The sequence below is a fragment of the Urtica dioica genome, chromosome 4 (genome assembly GCF_054948205.1).
Source record: "Urtica dioica subsp. dioica isolate 48M chromosome 4, U.dioica_male_clone48M_v1_H2, whole genome shotgun sequence".
NCBI lineage: Eukaryota > Viridiplantae > Streptophyta > Magnoliopsida > Rosales > Urticaceae > Urtica > Urtica dioica.
In genome coordinates this window covers 44,719,295-44,737,509 of record NC_142759.1, presented here as the reverse complement: position 1 = coordinate 44,737,509, position 18,215 = coordinate 44,719,295, and the positions used below count along the sequence as shown (strand labels likewise).

Here is an 18,215-nt window from a genome sequence, read left to right as displayed (position 1 = left end):
AACGGCAACGGAAATCTGGCAAGCAGCTAGAGAAATCTTCTCCAACTCCGAAGATGTGTCCGAGCTGTTTGAAACTGAGAACACTCTCCACGACCTACATCAAGGAGAGATGTCTGTTACTCAGTTCTTCAGCTCGCTCACGCATCTATGGCAGAAGATCGACCTCTACGAACATCACCAGTGGACCTGCTCCGAAGACTCAAAACTCTACCGCAGGATAGTGGAGACCAAACGTGTCACTACTACAAATAAGCCTTTCTGGTGCGGAGGGGCATTAGGTGCGACTTGTCGTACCTAAAAGTCGCACCTAAATGGGCAACAGGTGTGACATGTCGCACCCAAAGGGCTCCAAATATGAAAAAAATTCGCTGATTTTAAGTGGTATTGGGTGCGACTAGTCGCACCCAATAGTTTTGAAAACTTTCAGGTGCGACTAGTCGCACCTGAAAGTCTTAAAAAAATAAGCGCTCAACTTCTCCCCCTCATTTTTTTCATTTGTCTGACGTGGTATTTTTTTTTTTTTACTTTCAGGTGCGACTAGTCGCACCTATCATCTTTTTTAGGTGCGACTAGTCGCACCTACTCGAGTATCAGGTGCGACTTTGTCGCACCTGATTACTAGGGTTAGTTTTTAAACAGCTGCGTCTTCTTCATCTTCTTAACAACAGCCCCAACAGCCCATCTGCGACTCTCCCTCCCTCTCTCTCTCCCTCCCTCTCTCTCTCCCTCTGCGACTCTCCCTCCCTCTCTCCCTCCCTCTGTGACCTCGCTCCCTCTCTCCCTCTCTCTTCTCCAAGTCTTCTACGACGTCCAAGTCCGCACGCCTTCTCCGACGTCCAAGTCCGCGCACCGCTCTTCTCAGACCGGTCTTCTCCTCCTCCGTCGGTCCTTTCCTCCGCAGCCGCTCCTCCGCGCCGGTCATCTCCTCCGCGTCGGCCGGTCCTCTGCAGCCGTTCCTCGTCGGTCCTCTCTTCCGCGCCGGTCCTCTCCTCCACCTTCGCTCCTCCGCGCCGCTTCTCCGCGCCGGTCCGATCTCCTCCGCCGCCTAAGGTATAATATTTTTTTGTGTATATATATATATATATATATTAATAATTAGTATTATATATATATAATTAGTGTTAATTAGTAATTAGTATGTTTTAATTAGCATATATAGTTAGTGTTAATAATTATTAATTAGTTTTAATTAGAAAAACAAAATTTAAATGGTTTAGTATGTTTTAATTAGTAATTAGTATGTTTTAATTAGCATATATAATTAGTGTTAATAATTATTAATTAGTTTTAATTAGTAATTTAGTGTGTTTAGTGTTGTCGGCCCGTCTGAGGCCGACGAGGACAAAGGCAGCTCTTCAACCCACGTGGCTGGTGCGAGGTCTTGGGCGGCGAAACCTTGACTCAACCAGGGGTCGGCCAAACCGATGGCCAAGTCAAAGGCCTTACCCAGCCATGGGCCGAGTCAAATGCTTCACTCGGCCATTGGCCGAGCCAAGTGCCAATGGCCGAGGCTAATGCTTCACTCGGCCATGGGCCGAGCCAAGTGCCAATGGCCAAGGCTAATGCTTCACTCGGCCATTGGCCGAGCCAAGTGCCAATGGCCGAGGCTAATGCCTCACTCGGCCATTGGCCGAGGCTAATGTCTCACTCGGCCATTGGCCGAGGCTAGTGCCTCACTTGGCCGGGCCAAGTGCCAATGGCCGAGGCTAACGCCTCACTCGGCCATTGGCCGAGGCTAATGCCTCACTCGGCCATTGGTCGAGGCTAGTGCCTCACTTGGCCGAGCCAAGTGCCAATGGCCGAGGCTAATGCCTCACTCGGCCATTGGCCGAGGCTAATGCCTCACCCGGCCATTGGCCGAGGCTAATGCCTCACTCGGCCATTGGCCGAGTCAAGTGCCAATGGCCGAGGCAAAATTTCAGTCGGCCAATGGCCGACCCAAGGGTCTCACTCGGCCATTGGTCGAGGCAAGGCTTCAGCCGACCCAGTTCACTCGGCCATTGGCCGAGGCAAAGCTTCAATCGGCCAATGGCCGACCCAAACTTGTTCACTCGGCCAAGGGGTCTTCAAACCACCCCTTGGCTGCCTATAAATACAGGGGCCGCTCCCCCGGTCCAGGTAACCCATTCTTGAGTACTGAAACGCTGCCGAACTCGTACCTCGCTCGTTTCTCTCAAGCTTTGGCCTCTAAACACCCCTAAAACCTCTATACTCCACCTCAATCACACTAATGTTGAGCGTCGGAGAGGTAAACAGGGGCACCCCCCTGTTTCCCCTTTGTAGTTCACGTGTTCTCTACTCCTTTTCAGGTACTCTGACGAACTCGAGGGACATCCACAGCTAAGGGACGACTCGGGACACCGGGTCCGACACGCTCGAGTCAAGACGAGACCACTTGGTCCGGCCTTGGGTCTAACCGTCTTTGGCTCCTAAATAGTTGTCCGAAAAACAGCGACAACATTTTGGCGCTAGAAGGAGGGGATCTCTCGACCTTGCCAACACATCCCCTCTACCAGTCTTCTTCTCACTTCTACGACTCTCGAGAGATGAGTCGTAGCCCCGCCACCTCCGTGGGCGCCCGAGCGACTAGCTCGAGGCGCGACCTCCAAAGCTCCGTGCACGGTCTCGAAGGGCAACCTCGTGATAACGAGAGCCAGCCCCGAGACTCGGCAAATGACCCCGAGGCCGCAGTCCGAGAGGACACGGCTCGAAGGCTCGCCGAGCTCCTAGACCGCCCCGGCGTCACTGGCGCACTCATCGCCGACCTCCTCGACTCCAACAACGTCGACGACGTCAACCTCGAGACCGACCTCGACCACCTTGCTCACGAAAGGGGACGCACGCGCACGCTTCCTAGGGGACACCCTCGGGCGGCCGCGCCGAGACGTCAACTTTCTTATAAGCACGCGCACGCGCCCTCGAGGGAACACCCTCGGGCGACCACGTCAAGGCGTCAAAACTCGCGCAATACCCGAGGACGCTCGGTCTCGAGGTCCCGGAAGGGACGCTCCAAGATCACCGTCTGCGTCCAAAACCCTTGTGAAGGTGACAACGTCGATGGTCTCGGCCTCCGCCAAAGGCGTTGCCTGAATGATGCGCCCTTAACAAGGGTGATAGGGACGGCCTTCGGAGACTTGAGAGACCGCCTCAACTCTCAAAGAGAGAATCACGAGTTCGATTTGAGTGAAAAACTCGACGCTCAATGTGAGACCGCGATCGTCTTGGGGCAGCAACCACCCAACACTGATCAAGCACCCAACCAAAAGCGCGCAGCCACGCTTGTGATGCCGGCCGTTGGTCCCGAGTCACGAAGGAAAAGGCGCCGGAAGGGTCAAGTCCCTAACGACCACCCTTCTCCAGCCCCGAAGCGATCCTTCATCCCGCTCAACACAACGCCCGACCGGATCCTGCGCTTACGCCGCAATGAGCTGGGAAGCCCCGCTCCACTCACAAAGGACCCCGCGAAGCGAGATCGAAGTCGGTTCTGCGAATACCACAAAGATCACGGGCACGTGACGATCGAATGCAAGCAGCTTAAGAAGCGAATTGATTCCCTAATTCGAGGTGGGGATTTCAAGGAATTCGTCGCGTCTGCTAGCAAGCCATGAGTATCGTTACTTCGACCCTTAAATTCACGCCCGAACTCGATCGGCTTCGTGGTCACTTTCATTTCGAAAATGTAATTTCCTTTTATCAAAGAAGGCCAAGTGCCATGACAAACTGTAACGACCCCCTTATTGCAATAAAGATTTATTTCACACATGAAAAAGTGTAACGCACACTATTGCATACCTCTAACACGAGAGTTTCTTGGCCTTTGTCTCACAAACGCAAGAAACTCGGGGGGCTAACAGGGATCAATGCTCAATAAAAAACAACTCAAAAAAAATAATAATAAAGTCTCAAGGGGCCGATGGTTAGGCCGGAGGTCCCAAAGAAAGACTTCTCACGTAACTCCTCGAGACGAATTCATTACTCGAGTCGAGCTACGAGTCCGCGAGTCGACCGATGCTCCTCGCGCCGACTCTTCACGAAACTCCTCGTGCAGGCTCTACGTGAGTCCTCGAGTCGAGTTCGAGTCCGCGAGTCGACTGATACTCCTCGTGCCAACTCTTCACATAACTCCTCGATATGAGTTCACTCCTCGAGTCGAGCTTCGAGTCCGCGAGTCGATCGATACTCCTCGCGACGACTCTTTACGAAACTCCTCGTGCAGGCTCTACGTGAGTCCTCGAGTCGAGTTCGAGTCCACGAGTCGATTGATACTCCTCGTGCAGGCTCCACATGTCTCCTCGAGATGCGGTCATTCCTCGAGTCGAGTTCGAGTCCACGAGTCGACTAATGCTCATCATGCCGACTCCTCACGCAACTCCTCGTGCAGGCTCTACGTGAGTCCTCGAGTCGAGTTCGAGTCCACGAGTCAACCAATAACTCCTCGTGCCGGTTCATCACGTAGCTCCTCGTGCAGGCTCTACATGAGTCCTCGAGTTGAGCCCGAGTCCACGAGTCGACTGATACTCCTCGTGCCGATTCTTACGAATTTTTGGGATTTCGAGCTCGCCAGCTCGTCGCCTCGCCTGGCCGAGCTCATCAGCTCGCCTCGCCTGGCCGAGCTCGCCAGCTCGTCACCTCGCCCGGCCGAGCCCATCAGCTCGCCTCGCCTGGCCGAGCTCGTCAGCTCGCCTCGCCCTGGCCGAGCTCGTCAGCTCGCCTCGCCCGGCCGAGCTCGTCAGCTCGCCTCGCCTGGCCGAGCTCGTCAGCTCGCCTCGCCCGGCCGAGCTCGTCAGCTCGCCTCGCCCGGCCGAGCTCATCAGCTCGCCTCGCCTCGCCTCGCCTGGCCGAGCTCGTCAGCTCGCCTCGCCCGGCCGAGCTCATCAGCTCGCCTCGCCTCGCCCGAGCTCATCAGCTCGCCTCGCCCCGGCCGAGCTCATCAGCTCGCCTCGCCCCGGCCGAGCTCCTCAGCTCGCCTCGCCCGGCCGATCTCGTCAGCTCGCCTCGCCCGGCGATCTCGTCAGCTCGCATCGCCTGGCCGAGCTCGTCAGCTCGCCTCGCCTGACCGAGCTCTTCAACTCGCCTGGTTGATTTCGCCTGGCCAAGCTCGTCTGGTCAAGCTCGTCACCTTGTCTGGTTGAGTTCGTTGCCTCGCCCGGTCGAGCTCGGCACTTCGTCTAGTCGAGCTGGAGCGACTTCATCGCTTCGTCCAAACGTCATTGGATTCGGTTCATCAGTTCGCCCAACCGTGTTGGGCTAACTCTCTCAAAAGCAGAAAACAGATAAAAGCATAATAAAGTCTCAAGGGGCCAATGGTTAAGCCGGAGATCCCAAAGAGAGACAACCTTCACGAAACTCCTCGTGCAGGCTCTACGTGAGTCCTCGAGTCGAGTTCGAGTCCACGGGTCGACTGATACTCCTCGTGTCGACTCTCCACATGTCTCCTCGAGATGCGTTCATTCCTCGAGTCGAGTTCGAATCCACGAGTCGACAAGCTACTCCTCGTGTCGACTCTCCACATGTCTCCTCGAGATACGTTCATTCCTCGAGTCGAGTTCGAATCCACGAGTCGACAAGCCACTCCTCGTGCCGACTTCACATGCCTCCTCGAGATGAGTTCATTCCTCGAGTCAAGTTCGAACCCACGAGTCGACCGATAATCCTCGTGCTGATTCTTCACGAAACTCCTCGTATAGGCTCTACGTGAGTTCTCGAGTCGAGTTCGAGTCCGCGAGTCGATTGATATTCCTCGTGCCGACGCTTCATATGTCTCCTCGAGATGAATTCATTCCTCGAGTCGAGCTACGAGTCCGCGAGTCGACCGAAGCTCCTCGCGCTGACTCTTCACGAAACTCCTCGTATAGGCTCTACGTGAGTTCTCGAGTCGAGTTCGAGTCCGCGAGTCGATTGATATTCCTCGTGCCGACGCTTCACATGTCTCCTCGAGATGAATTCATTCCTCGAGTCGAGCTACGAGTCCGCGAGTCGACCGAAGCTCCTCGCGCTGACTCTTCACGAAACTCCTCGTGTAGGCTCTACGAGAGCCCTCGGGTTGAGTCCCAAGTCAACAAGACAGCTAACCACTCCTCGTGCAGGCTCTACGAGAGTCCTCGAGTTGAGTCCCGAGTCCACAAGTCAACTAACTATTCCTCGTGCAGGTTCTACATGAGCCCTCGAGTTGAGTCTTGAGTCCGCGCTCGCCGCCCAGCTCGTGGGCCGAAAGGCAACGAGTTACAAATGGGTTCAAGGCTTGCGTCCGCCAGGGCGTATCTGGTCAAGCCAGCGTCCACGGGAAACCTCGCCACACAAATGTGGCATCGCGCTCGCCGCCCAGCTCATCGGCCGATAGGCAACGAGTTACAAATGGGTTCAAGGTCTGCGTCTTCAAGGCGTATCTGGTCTAGCCAGCGTCCACGGGAAACCTCGCCACACAAATGTGGCATTGCGCTCGCCACCCAGCTCGTCGGCCAATAGGCAACGAGTTACAAATGGGTTCAAGGCTTGCGTCCGCCAGGGCGTATCTGGTCAAGCCAGCGTCCACGGGAAACCTCGCTACACAAATGTGGCATCGCGCTCGCCGCCCAGCTCGTCGGCCGATAGGCAACGAGTTACAAATGGGTTCAAGGTCTGCGTCCGCAGGGCGTATCTGGTCTAGCCAGCGTCCACGGGAAACCTCGCCACGCAAAAGTGGCATCGCGCTCGCCGCCCAGCTCGTCGGCCGATAGGCAACGAGTTACAAATGGGTTCAAGGTCTGCGTCCACATAACAAAGACGCGCAAATCGATTATGCCTTCGGTGGCAAATCGAGAAAACAAGACGCGCACAACAAAACAAAGACGTGCGAATCGATTGTGCCTTCGTTGGCAAATCGAGAAAACAAGACGCGCACAACAAAACAAAGACGTGCAAATCGATTGTGCCTTCGTTGGCAAATCAAGAAAACAAGACGCGCACAACGCAACAAAGACGTGCAAATCGATCACGCCTTCGTTGGCAAGTCGAGAAAATAAGCCGCGCACGATCAACCCGAAACCATAGGCCGTCCCTCGCGACGCGCGAAGGCCATTCCTCATGACGCAGACCCGAGAGCATTCATCCCGCATCCGTATAAAAGCATAGATTTTGAGTTTCCACTCGATCTACGCTCGACCGGAAACTCGGGGGGCTAATGTTGTCGGCCCGTCTGAGGCCGACGAGGACAAAGGCAGCTCTTCAACCCACGTGGCTGGTGCGAGGTCTTGGGCGGCGAAACCCTGACTCAACCAGGGGTCGGCCAAACCGATGGCCAAGTCAAAGGCCTTACCCAGCCATGGGCCGAGTCAAATGCTTCACTCGGCCATTGGCCGAGCCAAGTCCCAATGGCCGAGGCTAATGCTTCACTCGGCCATGGGCCGAGCCAAGTGCCTATGGCCGAGGCTAATGCTTCACTCGGCCATTGGCCGAGCCAAGTGCCAATGGCCGAGGCTAATGCCTCACTCGGCCATTGGCCGAGGCTAATGTCTCACTCGGCCATTGGCCGAGGCTAGTGCCTCACTTGGCCGGGCCAAGTGCCAATGGCCGAGGCTAACGCCTCACTCGGCCATTGGCCGAGGCTAATGCCTCACTCGGCCATTGGCCGAGGCTAGTGCCTCACTTGGCCGAGCCAAGTGCCAATGGCCGAGGCTAATGCCTCACTCGGCCATTGGCCGAGGCTAATGCCTCACTCGGCCATTGGCCGAGGCTAGTGCCTCACTTGGCCGAGCCAAGTGCCAATGGCCGAGGCTAATGCCTCACTCGGCCATTGGCCGAGGCTAATGCCTCACTCGGCCATTGGCCGAGGCTAATGCCTCACCCGGCCATTGGCCGAGGCTAATGCCTCACTCGGCCATTGGCCGAGTCAAGTGCCAATGGCCGAGGCAAAATTTCAGTCGGCCAATGGCCGACCCAAGGGTCTCACTTGGCCATTGGCCGAGGCAAGGCTTCAGCCGACCCAGTTCACTCGGCCATTGGCCGAGGCAAAGCTTCAGTCGGCCAATGGCTGACCCAAACTTGTTCACTCGGCCAAGGGGTCTTCAAACCACCCTTTGGCTGCCTATAAATACAGGGGCCGCTCCCCCGGTCCAGGTAACCCATTCTTGAGTATTGAAACGCTGCCGAACTCGTACCTCGCTCGTTTCTCTCAAGCTTTGGCCTCTAAACACCCCTAAAACCTCTATACTCCACCTCAATCACACTAATGTTGAGCGTCGGAGAGGTAAACAGGGGCACCCCCCCTGTTTCCCCTTTGTAGTTCACGTGTTCTCTACTCCTTTTCAGGTACTCTGACGAACTCGAGGGACATCCACAGCTAAGGGACGACTCGGGACACCGGGTCCGACACGCTCGAGTCAAGACGATACCACTTGGTCCGGCCTTGGGTCTAACCGTCTTTGGCTCCTAAATAGTTGTCCGAAAAACAGCGACAACATTTAGTTTTAAATTCTATATATGTGTTTAATATATATAGTATTTATAATTAGTTTAGTAACATGTATTAATTAATGTAATTATAATTGTTAATATATATAGTGTTTATAATTAGTTTAGTAATATGCTTAGGTTAATGTTTAGTTGAAATTAATTGTAATTGTAAAAGTTTAGATTAAATATTATTTTGAAATTGAAATTGTAATGGAAAATCAAATTGGTTAATTAGTTGTTAGTTTAGTTGTTTATGATATTGTAATTAATTAATTACTGAGTGATTGTTTTATAGATATTGATAAAATGTTGTGACCGAGCCACGGAGGCTCGGTTTAGGACTTAGTTAATTAATATGATAGTTTCTGGATGGATTTTAAATGTTTTTAAAGTAGTTTGCAGGTTTTTGGTTTAAAAATATTATAGGGGAAACTCTGCCAAAATTTCGGTAGAGTTTTGAACCAATTAGAATCGAAATCCACTAGAAACAGTCCATTTTAAAAAACAATCCATTTTCCAGGATTGTTTCCAGGATTTTGAGGCGCTTTAGTATCTTTCCCAGAATTTCTACAATCCAATTTAAAAAAATAAGATACCTTTCACAGTCTCTCTCTCATTCCTTCTAAATTCGCTCTCGGTCCTTTAGTAAGATCGGACTTTCAATGCTAATTAATAATTCTCGTTGTCTTTCTCATTCAGCGAAATCAATGTCTAATCCAAGTAGAGATTGGGTTACCGAGAACGAGAGGTTGAGCTTGCAGTATAAAACAGGGGTTAACGAGTTTATCCGCATTGCAAGCAGACAACCGAACGAAAATGGCCAATATCGTTGTCCTTGCAAGTCTTGCAACAACGTGAGATGGCACGCCATTGGAGTCGTAAGGCATCACCTCCTGGACAATGGGTTTACCCCAGGCTACACAGAATGGTATCATCACGGCGAGCGCCTTGTCCTTACTCATGGTGAAGACCCCATTGGAACTGATCAGAGAGGAGTAGGAGGATTGCACGACGCCCTGCATGATATCATGGACCACGAGGATTTCGACGACTTTGCGGATCCGACCCCGAGCGAGGTGCGTGCGGAGGAGCAAGTGGAAGACTTATTTGCCGAGTTGGAAGCGGAATTGTACCCTGGATGCAAAGAGTTTTCGTCTTTGTCATTCTTGGTTTCGTTGATGCACATCAAAGTCACGAACCATTGGACGAACAAGTCGTTCACAGAACTCTTGCAGCTCTTGAGGAAGTTTCATCCAACCGGTAACCGAATTCCAGAAAAGCACTACGAGGCAAAGGCGAAACTGAAGCGCTTCGGCATGGGGTACGAGATGATCGACGTGTGCACAAACGACTGCGTCTTGTTTCGAAAAGATCTTGAGAAAGCTGAAGTGTGCCCAATTTGCAACGAGAGCAGATGGAAGCCGACTGGGAAACAGATACCGCAAAAGATATTGCGATATTTTCCCCTGAAAGATCGATTGAAGCGGTTGTACGCCTCTCGACACACGTCGCTTCAGATGCAGTGGCACGAAAGAGTCCGCGTTAGAGAAGAAGGCATTTTGCGACATCCTGCGGACGGTACGACGTGGAAGAACCTGGACGAGAGATACCCAGAATTTGCCGAAGAGCCTCGGAACGCGCGGCTCTAACGTGTCTGAAGAGCTCTACGCATTGTCTGTCGGTTCATTGGAAATCGCCCATCAATATCCGAGTTGTTTTGTTAACGGCGTGAAGTTCATCACTCGTCGTCGTGATAATCAACGAATAACTCAAAATAGTGGTGTATGTGTGCCCGTGGATGAGTACAATTTCTACGGACGAATGGAAGATGTCATCGTGCTTAACTATAGACATAACTGTCGTGTCGTACTATTCAAATGCATTTGGTATGGTGACAAGTACAATACAGGGCGAATAGTGCATATTGATAAGATTACTGGAGCGACGAGTTCTTATACCGCTAAAGAGTGGTTTACAGATGAGCCGTTCGTACTCGCGACTCAGGCGAAACAAGTCTTCTACATCCAAGATCTTGTTAAAGGTGGCGATTGGGAATTTGTTCAGGAATGCAATCATCGAGGGATTTGGGACATTCCCGAAGTTGACCCTACCACATCAGCCTTGGTCCCATTGACAATAGAATTGTCAAACATCGAAGGTCTGAATCATCGACACGAAACCGCTGAAATTGAGCTAGTCAGTATCGTTGACGATGATGAAGAATTTGATGAGGATAATGAGGCACACATCGTTTTTGAGGGAGAAGATGTTGATGTAGATATAGAAGATACTAACATTATAGGCAGTGATGATGATGAATGAGTAATATTTATCTAATATGTAACCACGGTTTTCCTCCGCCATATGTGAGGGCATTGTCATAAAATTTCGTGGTGTCGTCCACGTTTCTTTGTTTTCTAATTTTGTTTTCTTCTTATAGGATGTCGACTGGAGCAGGTGGGGGCGAGGATCCACCACAGACGCCGGGATCCTCCGGATCGAAGAACACACGTGGACCAACGAAGGGTCTCGTGTCAGCGAGAGCAGGGGTAGGGACTCCTGGTGCGAATGTAGTTCGCTACGATCGGCGACACATGATGTTCTACCAGGACATCAGGGAGCAAAATCCCTTGATCGGCACCTTCTCGAACCGTCTTGGAAACTTGATCAAGGCGACGTTTCAAGCACACACAAATGACTGGAATGAAGTCGAGCCTCAGCATGTGACGACCGTTATGACCGCAATCCATAACGAGTACCGTTTTGTGTACGAGGATCCTGCAACTGGCGAGAGAGTGCCAGCTGATTGCATTCGCAACGAGATAGAGTCTACTATCATTCGCGAAATGAAGCGGTTGCGACGCAACCAAAAGTCAAAGTTATCATCTAGATTCTTCAACAAGTTTTGCGGGAAAATAGAGCTCGCCAGAGAAGAAACACCAAAGGGCTATACGCACGAGGCTTGGTTGAAGGCAATAGAGGTGTTCAACACACCGGAACATAAGGTATGAGTTGAACATGAATTTTTTTTTTCTCATCGAATCGAATTAAATGAATTTATGTCTCGCAGGCAAAGGCTGACCGCAACCGACAAAATGCGAAGAAGAAGAAGCCAGACAAGGGTCGATACCTTTTTTCGCTCATCGACAGAAGAGCGTAAGTTGCTTAATTTTTATTAAAATTAGACACATTAGTCTTATTTTGATGATTAAAACTTGCAGAGGAAGGAGGATGGGACATTGTCCTCCGCATTAGCGACGTGGGAGAAAAAGCATCAAGATATTAACGGCAACTGGACAACGCCCTTCGCGAGTCAACAATTTGTAAGTTATTTTATTTAATTACTTAATAATAATTATATAATAATTTTATTTGGTTTTTTTGTAAAGACGCGAATCAACGCCTAAGTGGCAGATATTTTGCGACAAGCGGAGGAAAGAGGCGAAGAGGTGAGCCTCGAACGCGCAGAGGAGTATGCGATGCATGACGTTCTCAGGCCACGCCATGATTGGGATGTCGGGATAGGACCCACGACACCAGTTGGGGCTTTGAGTGTGGCTCGAGCTCAAGATGGAAGCTCGTCTGGTTCGTCACCTCAGTCACGCGCCGATCCAGTACTGTATACCGAGTTGCAAGCTCAGTTGGCAGCACAACAAGCTCAAATGGCGGCACAACAAATGCAGATGGAAGAGATGCAGCGACAGCTGCTTTCGTTTACACAGATGCATACTCAGGCTTCCCCTACGCCGACATCAACGACAATGGATGATAATGAAACGCCAGGTTCTGCGGAGTTTCAGCGTGATCGTCCTAGCGGTAGCGGCAATGGCCGAGGAGGAAGCAGCAGTAGTGGCCGCCGCGGAGGCAACTTATTTGGAGGAAGAGGAAATTCTTCTATAGATAAGTTTTATAGGCAACAACGAAAATAGTTGCACTTGTATATTTTTATATTAGCGAACAAACTCGTATTAGTTGCTTGTATATTAAAAATATTTTAATATGAAATATTAATTTCTAATTCTAATTATAATTGTATAATAATTCTAATAATATTAATTTCTAATTCTAATAATATTATATTCTAATTCTAATATTTGTAAATTTTTTTTTAAATAAATTGGGAATCGGGTGCGACTAGTCGCACCCAATACTATGGCGGGAAGGGTATTGGGTGCGACTGGTCGCACCCAATAAGTTGGCGGGTAGGGTATTGGGTGCGACATGTCGCACCCAAAAGTCAAATTCCCTCATTTCCCACGGAAAAATAGGCGCGACTTCAGATGCGATAAGTCGCACCCAATAGTGTCGCACCTAATAGTATATACTATTGGGTGCGACATGTCACACCCAATAGTATTAGCTGCGGACTATTAGGTGCGACTTTTGTCGCACCTGATACCCATATTTGTAGTAGTGTGTGCTTAAACTATTATCCGGGCTCAACCAAGACCTCGATGAGGTCAGAGGTCGGATACTCAGTACTAAACCACTACCATCTCTCCGTGAATCCTTCTCCGCGGTCAGACACGAGGAAAGCAGAAGGAAACTCATGCTTGGAGTTAACCAATCTAGTTCAATTACGGGCTCATCCTCATATTCTTCCGCCCTCACCACGCATGGAGACGAAGCACTTGCAGCTCGTGTCTCAATAGAGAGACCTCGCAAACCTCGCCCCTACTGCGATCATTGCAGACGACCTGGACACCTCCGAGAAACCTGTTGGAAGCTGCATGGGAAACCACCGAGCTCGAAGTCAACCCGAGACACTAAGGATCCAAACTCAGTCGGAAACTTAGTATCAACCTCGTCCGCTGCCTCGACCTCGACCTCGACCTCGGACTCATCTCCCTTCAGCAACGACCAGCTCGCTATTCTCCAGAAGCTTATCCAACAAGTCCAACTCAGTGGAGAATGCTCGGGAATTGGTCCTCTAGGTAACTCTCATAGAGCCCTCCATGTAAGCTCAGAGAATCCCACAGCATGGATTGTCGACTCCGGTGCCTCTGATCACATGACTGGTAATCGAAGTCTATTCACAACTTACTCCGTTTGTAATAGAAGCATATCAGTCACCATCGCCAACGGAGCCAAGACTCAAGTCACCGGTATTGGCACCGTGGTCTTGACGAAGTCCATGAGGCTAGACTCGGTGTTCTTTGTTCCTCAACTACAGTGCAATCTCTTATATGTGCATAAGTTCAACCAAGACTCTAAGTGCCGAACTATTTTTGATGAAAGTTCATGTGTGTTTCAGGAACAGGTCACGGGGAGACAGATTGGTAATGCCGAGTTGAGTACCGGACTCTATGTCATCAAGCCAGATCAGCCCGCCATGTGTCAACTCGCCCAACATTCACCCCAGTACAAAGAGATCATGCTCAATCACCTTAGACTAGGGCATCCAAATTTCATGTATCTCAAAAGACTGTTTCCTTCTTTGTTTATCAATAAAAATATCAATTCCATTAAGTGTGACATGTGTGACTTCGCCAAACATTCTCGAAGCTCGTACCACCCCACCTCGTACAAACCATCTCGTCCATTTGCCACAATTCACAGTGATATATGGGGGCCCTCAAAAGTTCCCAATATCACTGGAGTTCGATGGTTCCTTCTCTTTGTTGACGACCACACTAGACTCAGTTGAATATACATGATGAAACAAAAATCCAAAACATCCAATCAATTCAAAACCTTTCACAAAATGGTCCAAACACAGTTCGACACCTCCATTCAAATTGTCCACACCGACAACGCTCGAGATTACTTTAATTCTGAGCTCGGCGATTTCTTCAAAACACATGGCATAATTCACTCCAGCTCGTGCGTTCATACCCCGCAACAAAATGGGGTAGCCGAGCGGAAAAATCGACACATTCTCGAGGTCGCCCGAGCCATCATGTTCTCCTCAAACGTCCCATCTCATTTTTGGGGAGAAGCAGTCCTCACAGCCACATACCTCATAAACAGAATGCCATCTCGGGTCCTTGGTTACAAAATCCCGGCCCGAGTCCTCCTTGAGACATACCCTCATTCTCATCTCATCTCAACTCTACCTGCGAAAGTATTCGGCTGTTCAGTCTTCACCCATTCTTATGACCAAGGTAAACTGGAACCAAAATCGCTCAAGTGCATCTTCACGAAAATTCATAGTCTCCATGGATGTATCTTTTCATGAGTTCAGCCCTTACTTCGCCAATCCAGTTCGTGAGGGGGAGAATAATGAAAATGACTTCCCAAATTGGCTTATCATAAACCCAGAATTCACCTCGCCTCTTAGTCCACCTAGTTCGCTCCCAAATCCGACTTCACCTATCCAAAACACGATCACCTCTCCCCACAGTCTGACCTCACCTGTTCAAGAGATTCGTAGCTCGCCCAGTCCGACTCTGACTCCCAGCTCGCAAGCCTCTGAACCCTTTCCATGCGAACTGAACATCACCCAGAGTCCGGTACAAGCTCGCAAACAAGATGTCTCTCCGAACCTGAACCACGACACTATTGAACAAGGTAACATCTCATCTCCAGACTTACCCATTGCATTGAGAAAACCTTCTCGATCGTGTGGTCAATACAAGATGGAGGACTACGTGTACTATGGGAACCTATCGACGGGCTACCAAGCCTATGTGGCGAAGTTAGATGAAGGTAAAGTGCCACAATCCATCGAGGAAGCCCTTCAAAGTCCCGAGTGGCGAGATGCGAGTTATGCCGAGATCTAAGCCCTCGAACAGAATGATACGTGGGATATCGTCGAGCTACCACCAGGCAAGCGAACTGTTGGATGTAGATGGCTCTTCACCCACAATCCAGATGGAACAGTGGAAAGATACAAAGCCCGCCTTGTCGCAAAATGGTACACTCAGGCATATGGCATTGACTATCAAGAGACGTTCGCTCTAGTTGCGAAGTTCAATACCATCAGAATCCTCCTTTCACTAGCAGCCAACTTAGATTGGCATCTCATTCAGCTCGATGTGAAGAATGCTTTTCTATTTGGCGAACTGGAAGAGGAAGTCTACATGCAACTCCCACCGGGATTTGACAATGATCAAGGAGCCAACAAAGTCTGCAAACTCAAGAAGTCTCTATACGGTCTAAAACAGTCCCCTCGAGCATGGTTCGGAAAATTCACCAATGTGCTCAAGCATTGCGACTACGAATAGATTCAAGCAGATCCAACACTTTTCTCAAAAATCTCCACACAAGGCAAGCACACCATCCTTAGTGTGTATGTGGACGATATAGTCATCACCGGAGACGACATAGAAGAGATCAAGAGATTGAAGCAAACTTTGTCATCAGAGTTCGAAGTCAAGGACCTCGGCAGCCTACGATACTTCCTTGGCATGGAGGTAGCTCGGTCTGAGAAGGGTATCTCTGTTTCACAGCGCAAGTACACTTTGGATCTCCTCAAAGAAACTGGTATGCTTGGCTGCAAACCAGTAGACACTCCGATGGATACCAATGTGAAACTTCTAGCTCGCACCACCGAGGCCGCCACTGACAAAGAAAAATTTCAGCAGCCCGTGGGAAAACTCATCTACCTCACCCACACGAGACCAGATATTTGATTCGCAGTGAGTATGGTAAGTCGATTCATGAGTAACCCTTCGAAAACTCACATGGATGCAGTTATGAGGATCCTCCAATATCTCAAAGCTGCCCCAGGGACTGGCCTCTCCTTCAAGAAAAGACGAAGTCGCGGTGTCGAAGTGTTCACAGATGCGGACTGAACCAGATATGTTCCAGACAGACGATCAACATCAGGCATGTGCACATACGTCTGGGGAAATCTTTTTATCTGGCGAAGCAAAAAGCAGTCTGTTGTCTCAAGAAGTAGTGCTGAAGCCGAGCTCAGGTCTTTAGCGAGCGGAGTATGTGAAGGCATCTGGCTGAAGAAAGTTCTCGACGACCTCAAGATCATCATCGAAGGTCCAATCAAGCTTTTCTGTGATAATCAAGCCGCTCTCAGCATAGCTAAAAATCCAGTCCACCATGACAGAACGAAACATATCGAGATCGACCGATACTTCATTAGTGAAAAGATTGAAGCCAAAATTATCGATATGGAATACATTCCGTCAGGTCTTCAGCTCGCCGACATCCTCACCAAAGCCCTTCCGCGAACTATATTCTCCGAGCTATGTAGCAAGCTTGATCTCCTCAATATATACAGTCAAGCTTGAGGGGGAGTGTTGAAATCTAGCTCGGCAGTTCGGTCTTCTCTTGACACTTCGCTACCTCGTCCGAGCTAAGCTTCACCCCGTCATCGTCACTTCGCCCCCTCTTCCTGACAAGTGTGCCTTTGGGAACTCGCACCGCTCGGCATTCATTTCACATGAGAAATCGTCGCATTTATTTCTCATGTTATTTTCTATGTCTTATTCTCTGTGTAATATTTATTATTATCTATTTACTAGGTATATTTATTACACGTCTTTATTACTTCACATGCATCTAGACTACACTCATGTATCTACCATATGTATAAATAAGTGATACAATTTCATATCAAAGATAAGAAATATTAAAAAGTATCGGAACACTCTCTCTCATTTCCGATTCCCTCTTTCTTCATCTTTTCTACACCTTTTAATCTCACCACATAACTTTGCACACTCACTCACTCTCTAATATACCATACATATATCCTTTCCTTGTTATATTTTCACCTCCAAATAACATTGATACACACATACGTGGTAGGGGTAGAATGGAGACGTGGACATTGGCGGGTGTGGCGGCGGCGACGGCGTACCTTGTATGGTTCAGCTTCCTGTGGCGGACTAGTTTGCGTGGGCCCAGGGTTTGGCCGGTGGTGGGAAGCCTCCCGGGGCTGATGGAGAACTGCGAGCGCCTCCACGAGTGCGCGCCTGCCACGGCACCTACCAGACGTGCATTTGGGCCGTCCCTTTCTTGGCGCGCAAGCGTGACAGTCACGTGCGACCCCGCCAACATGGAGCACATCCTCAAGACCCGGTTCCACAACTACCCGAAAGGCCCCGCCTGGCAGGCCGTCTTCTCGGACCTCCTCCGACGGCGACCAGTGGCTCTCCCAGCGCAAGACCGCCGCCCTCGAGTTCACGACGAGAACGCTCCGGCGCGCCATGTCCCGCTGGGTCCGATTCGCCCCCGCTCTGGCCCACGCCCAACTCTCCTCCCGCCCCATTGACCTCCAAGACCTCCTCCTCCGTCTCACCTTCGCCACCTGTCAGCCCGGCCCACCCGAGCCTAACCGCTTCGCCTCCCCGAAGCCCTCTGGAGATTCAAGAAACGCCTCCGCATCGGACTCGAGGCCCATCTTCCCAAATCCCTCTCCCTCCTCCATTCCTACCTCGACGACGTCATCACCGACCTCCGCCGCCACCAAACCGACGATCTTCTCTCTCGCTTCATAAAACACAACAAGGAATCCTACTCCGACGAATTCCTCCGCCACGTGGTCCTGAACTTCATCCTCGCCGTGACGTACTCGATCTACGCCGCCGGGAGAATGAGATCGGCGTAGGGAGAGGATTGTTTGGAGTTTCGGCCGGAGCGGTGGCTTTCGCCGGATCGGAAGAGGTTTTTGGCGGCGGAGGGATTCAAGTTCGTGGCGTTCAATGCGCGGCCTAGGATTTGCCTGGGGAAGGATTTGGCTTATTTGCAGATGAAGTCGATTGCGGCGGCGGTGCTTCTCCGGCACCGGCTAACGGTGGTTCCCGGTCATAGTGTGGAGCAGAAGATGTCGTTGACTCTATTTATGAAGTACGGGCTTAGGGTTTTGGTTCGGCCTAGGGATT

At 50.6% G+C, this 18,215-nt stretch overlaps 1 protein-coding gene across 1 annotated transcript; it reads left to right on the top strand.

The window, feature by feature from the left end:
- Positions 1 to 17,146: 17,146 nt before the first annotated feature.
- Positions 17,147 to 18,039, top strand: CYP86A8 (cytochrome P450, family 86, subfamily A, polypeptide 8). Its single transcript, XM_089612269.1, is given in 5 exon segments — positions 17,147 to 17,297; positions 17,300 to 17,360; positions 17,362 to 17,463; positions 17,465 to 17,676; positions 17,679 to 18,039. Coding segments are annotated over 5 exon segments (789 nt in total). The 3' UTR covers positions 17,942 to 18,039.
- The last annotated feature ends 176 nt before the right edge of the window (positions 18,040 to 18,215 follow it).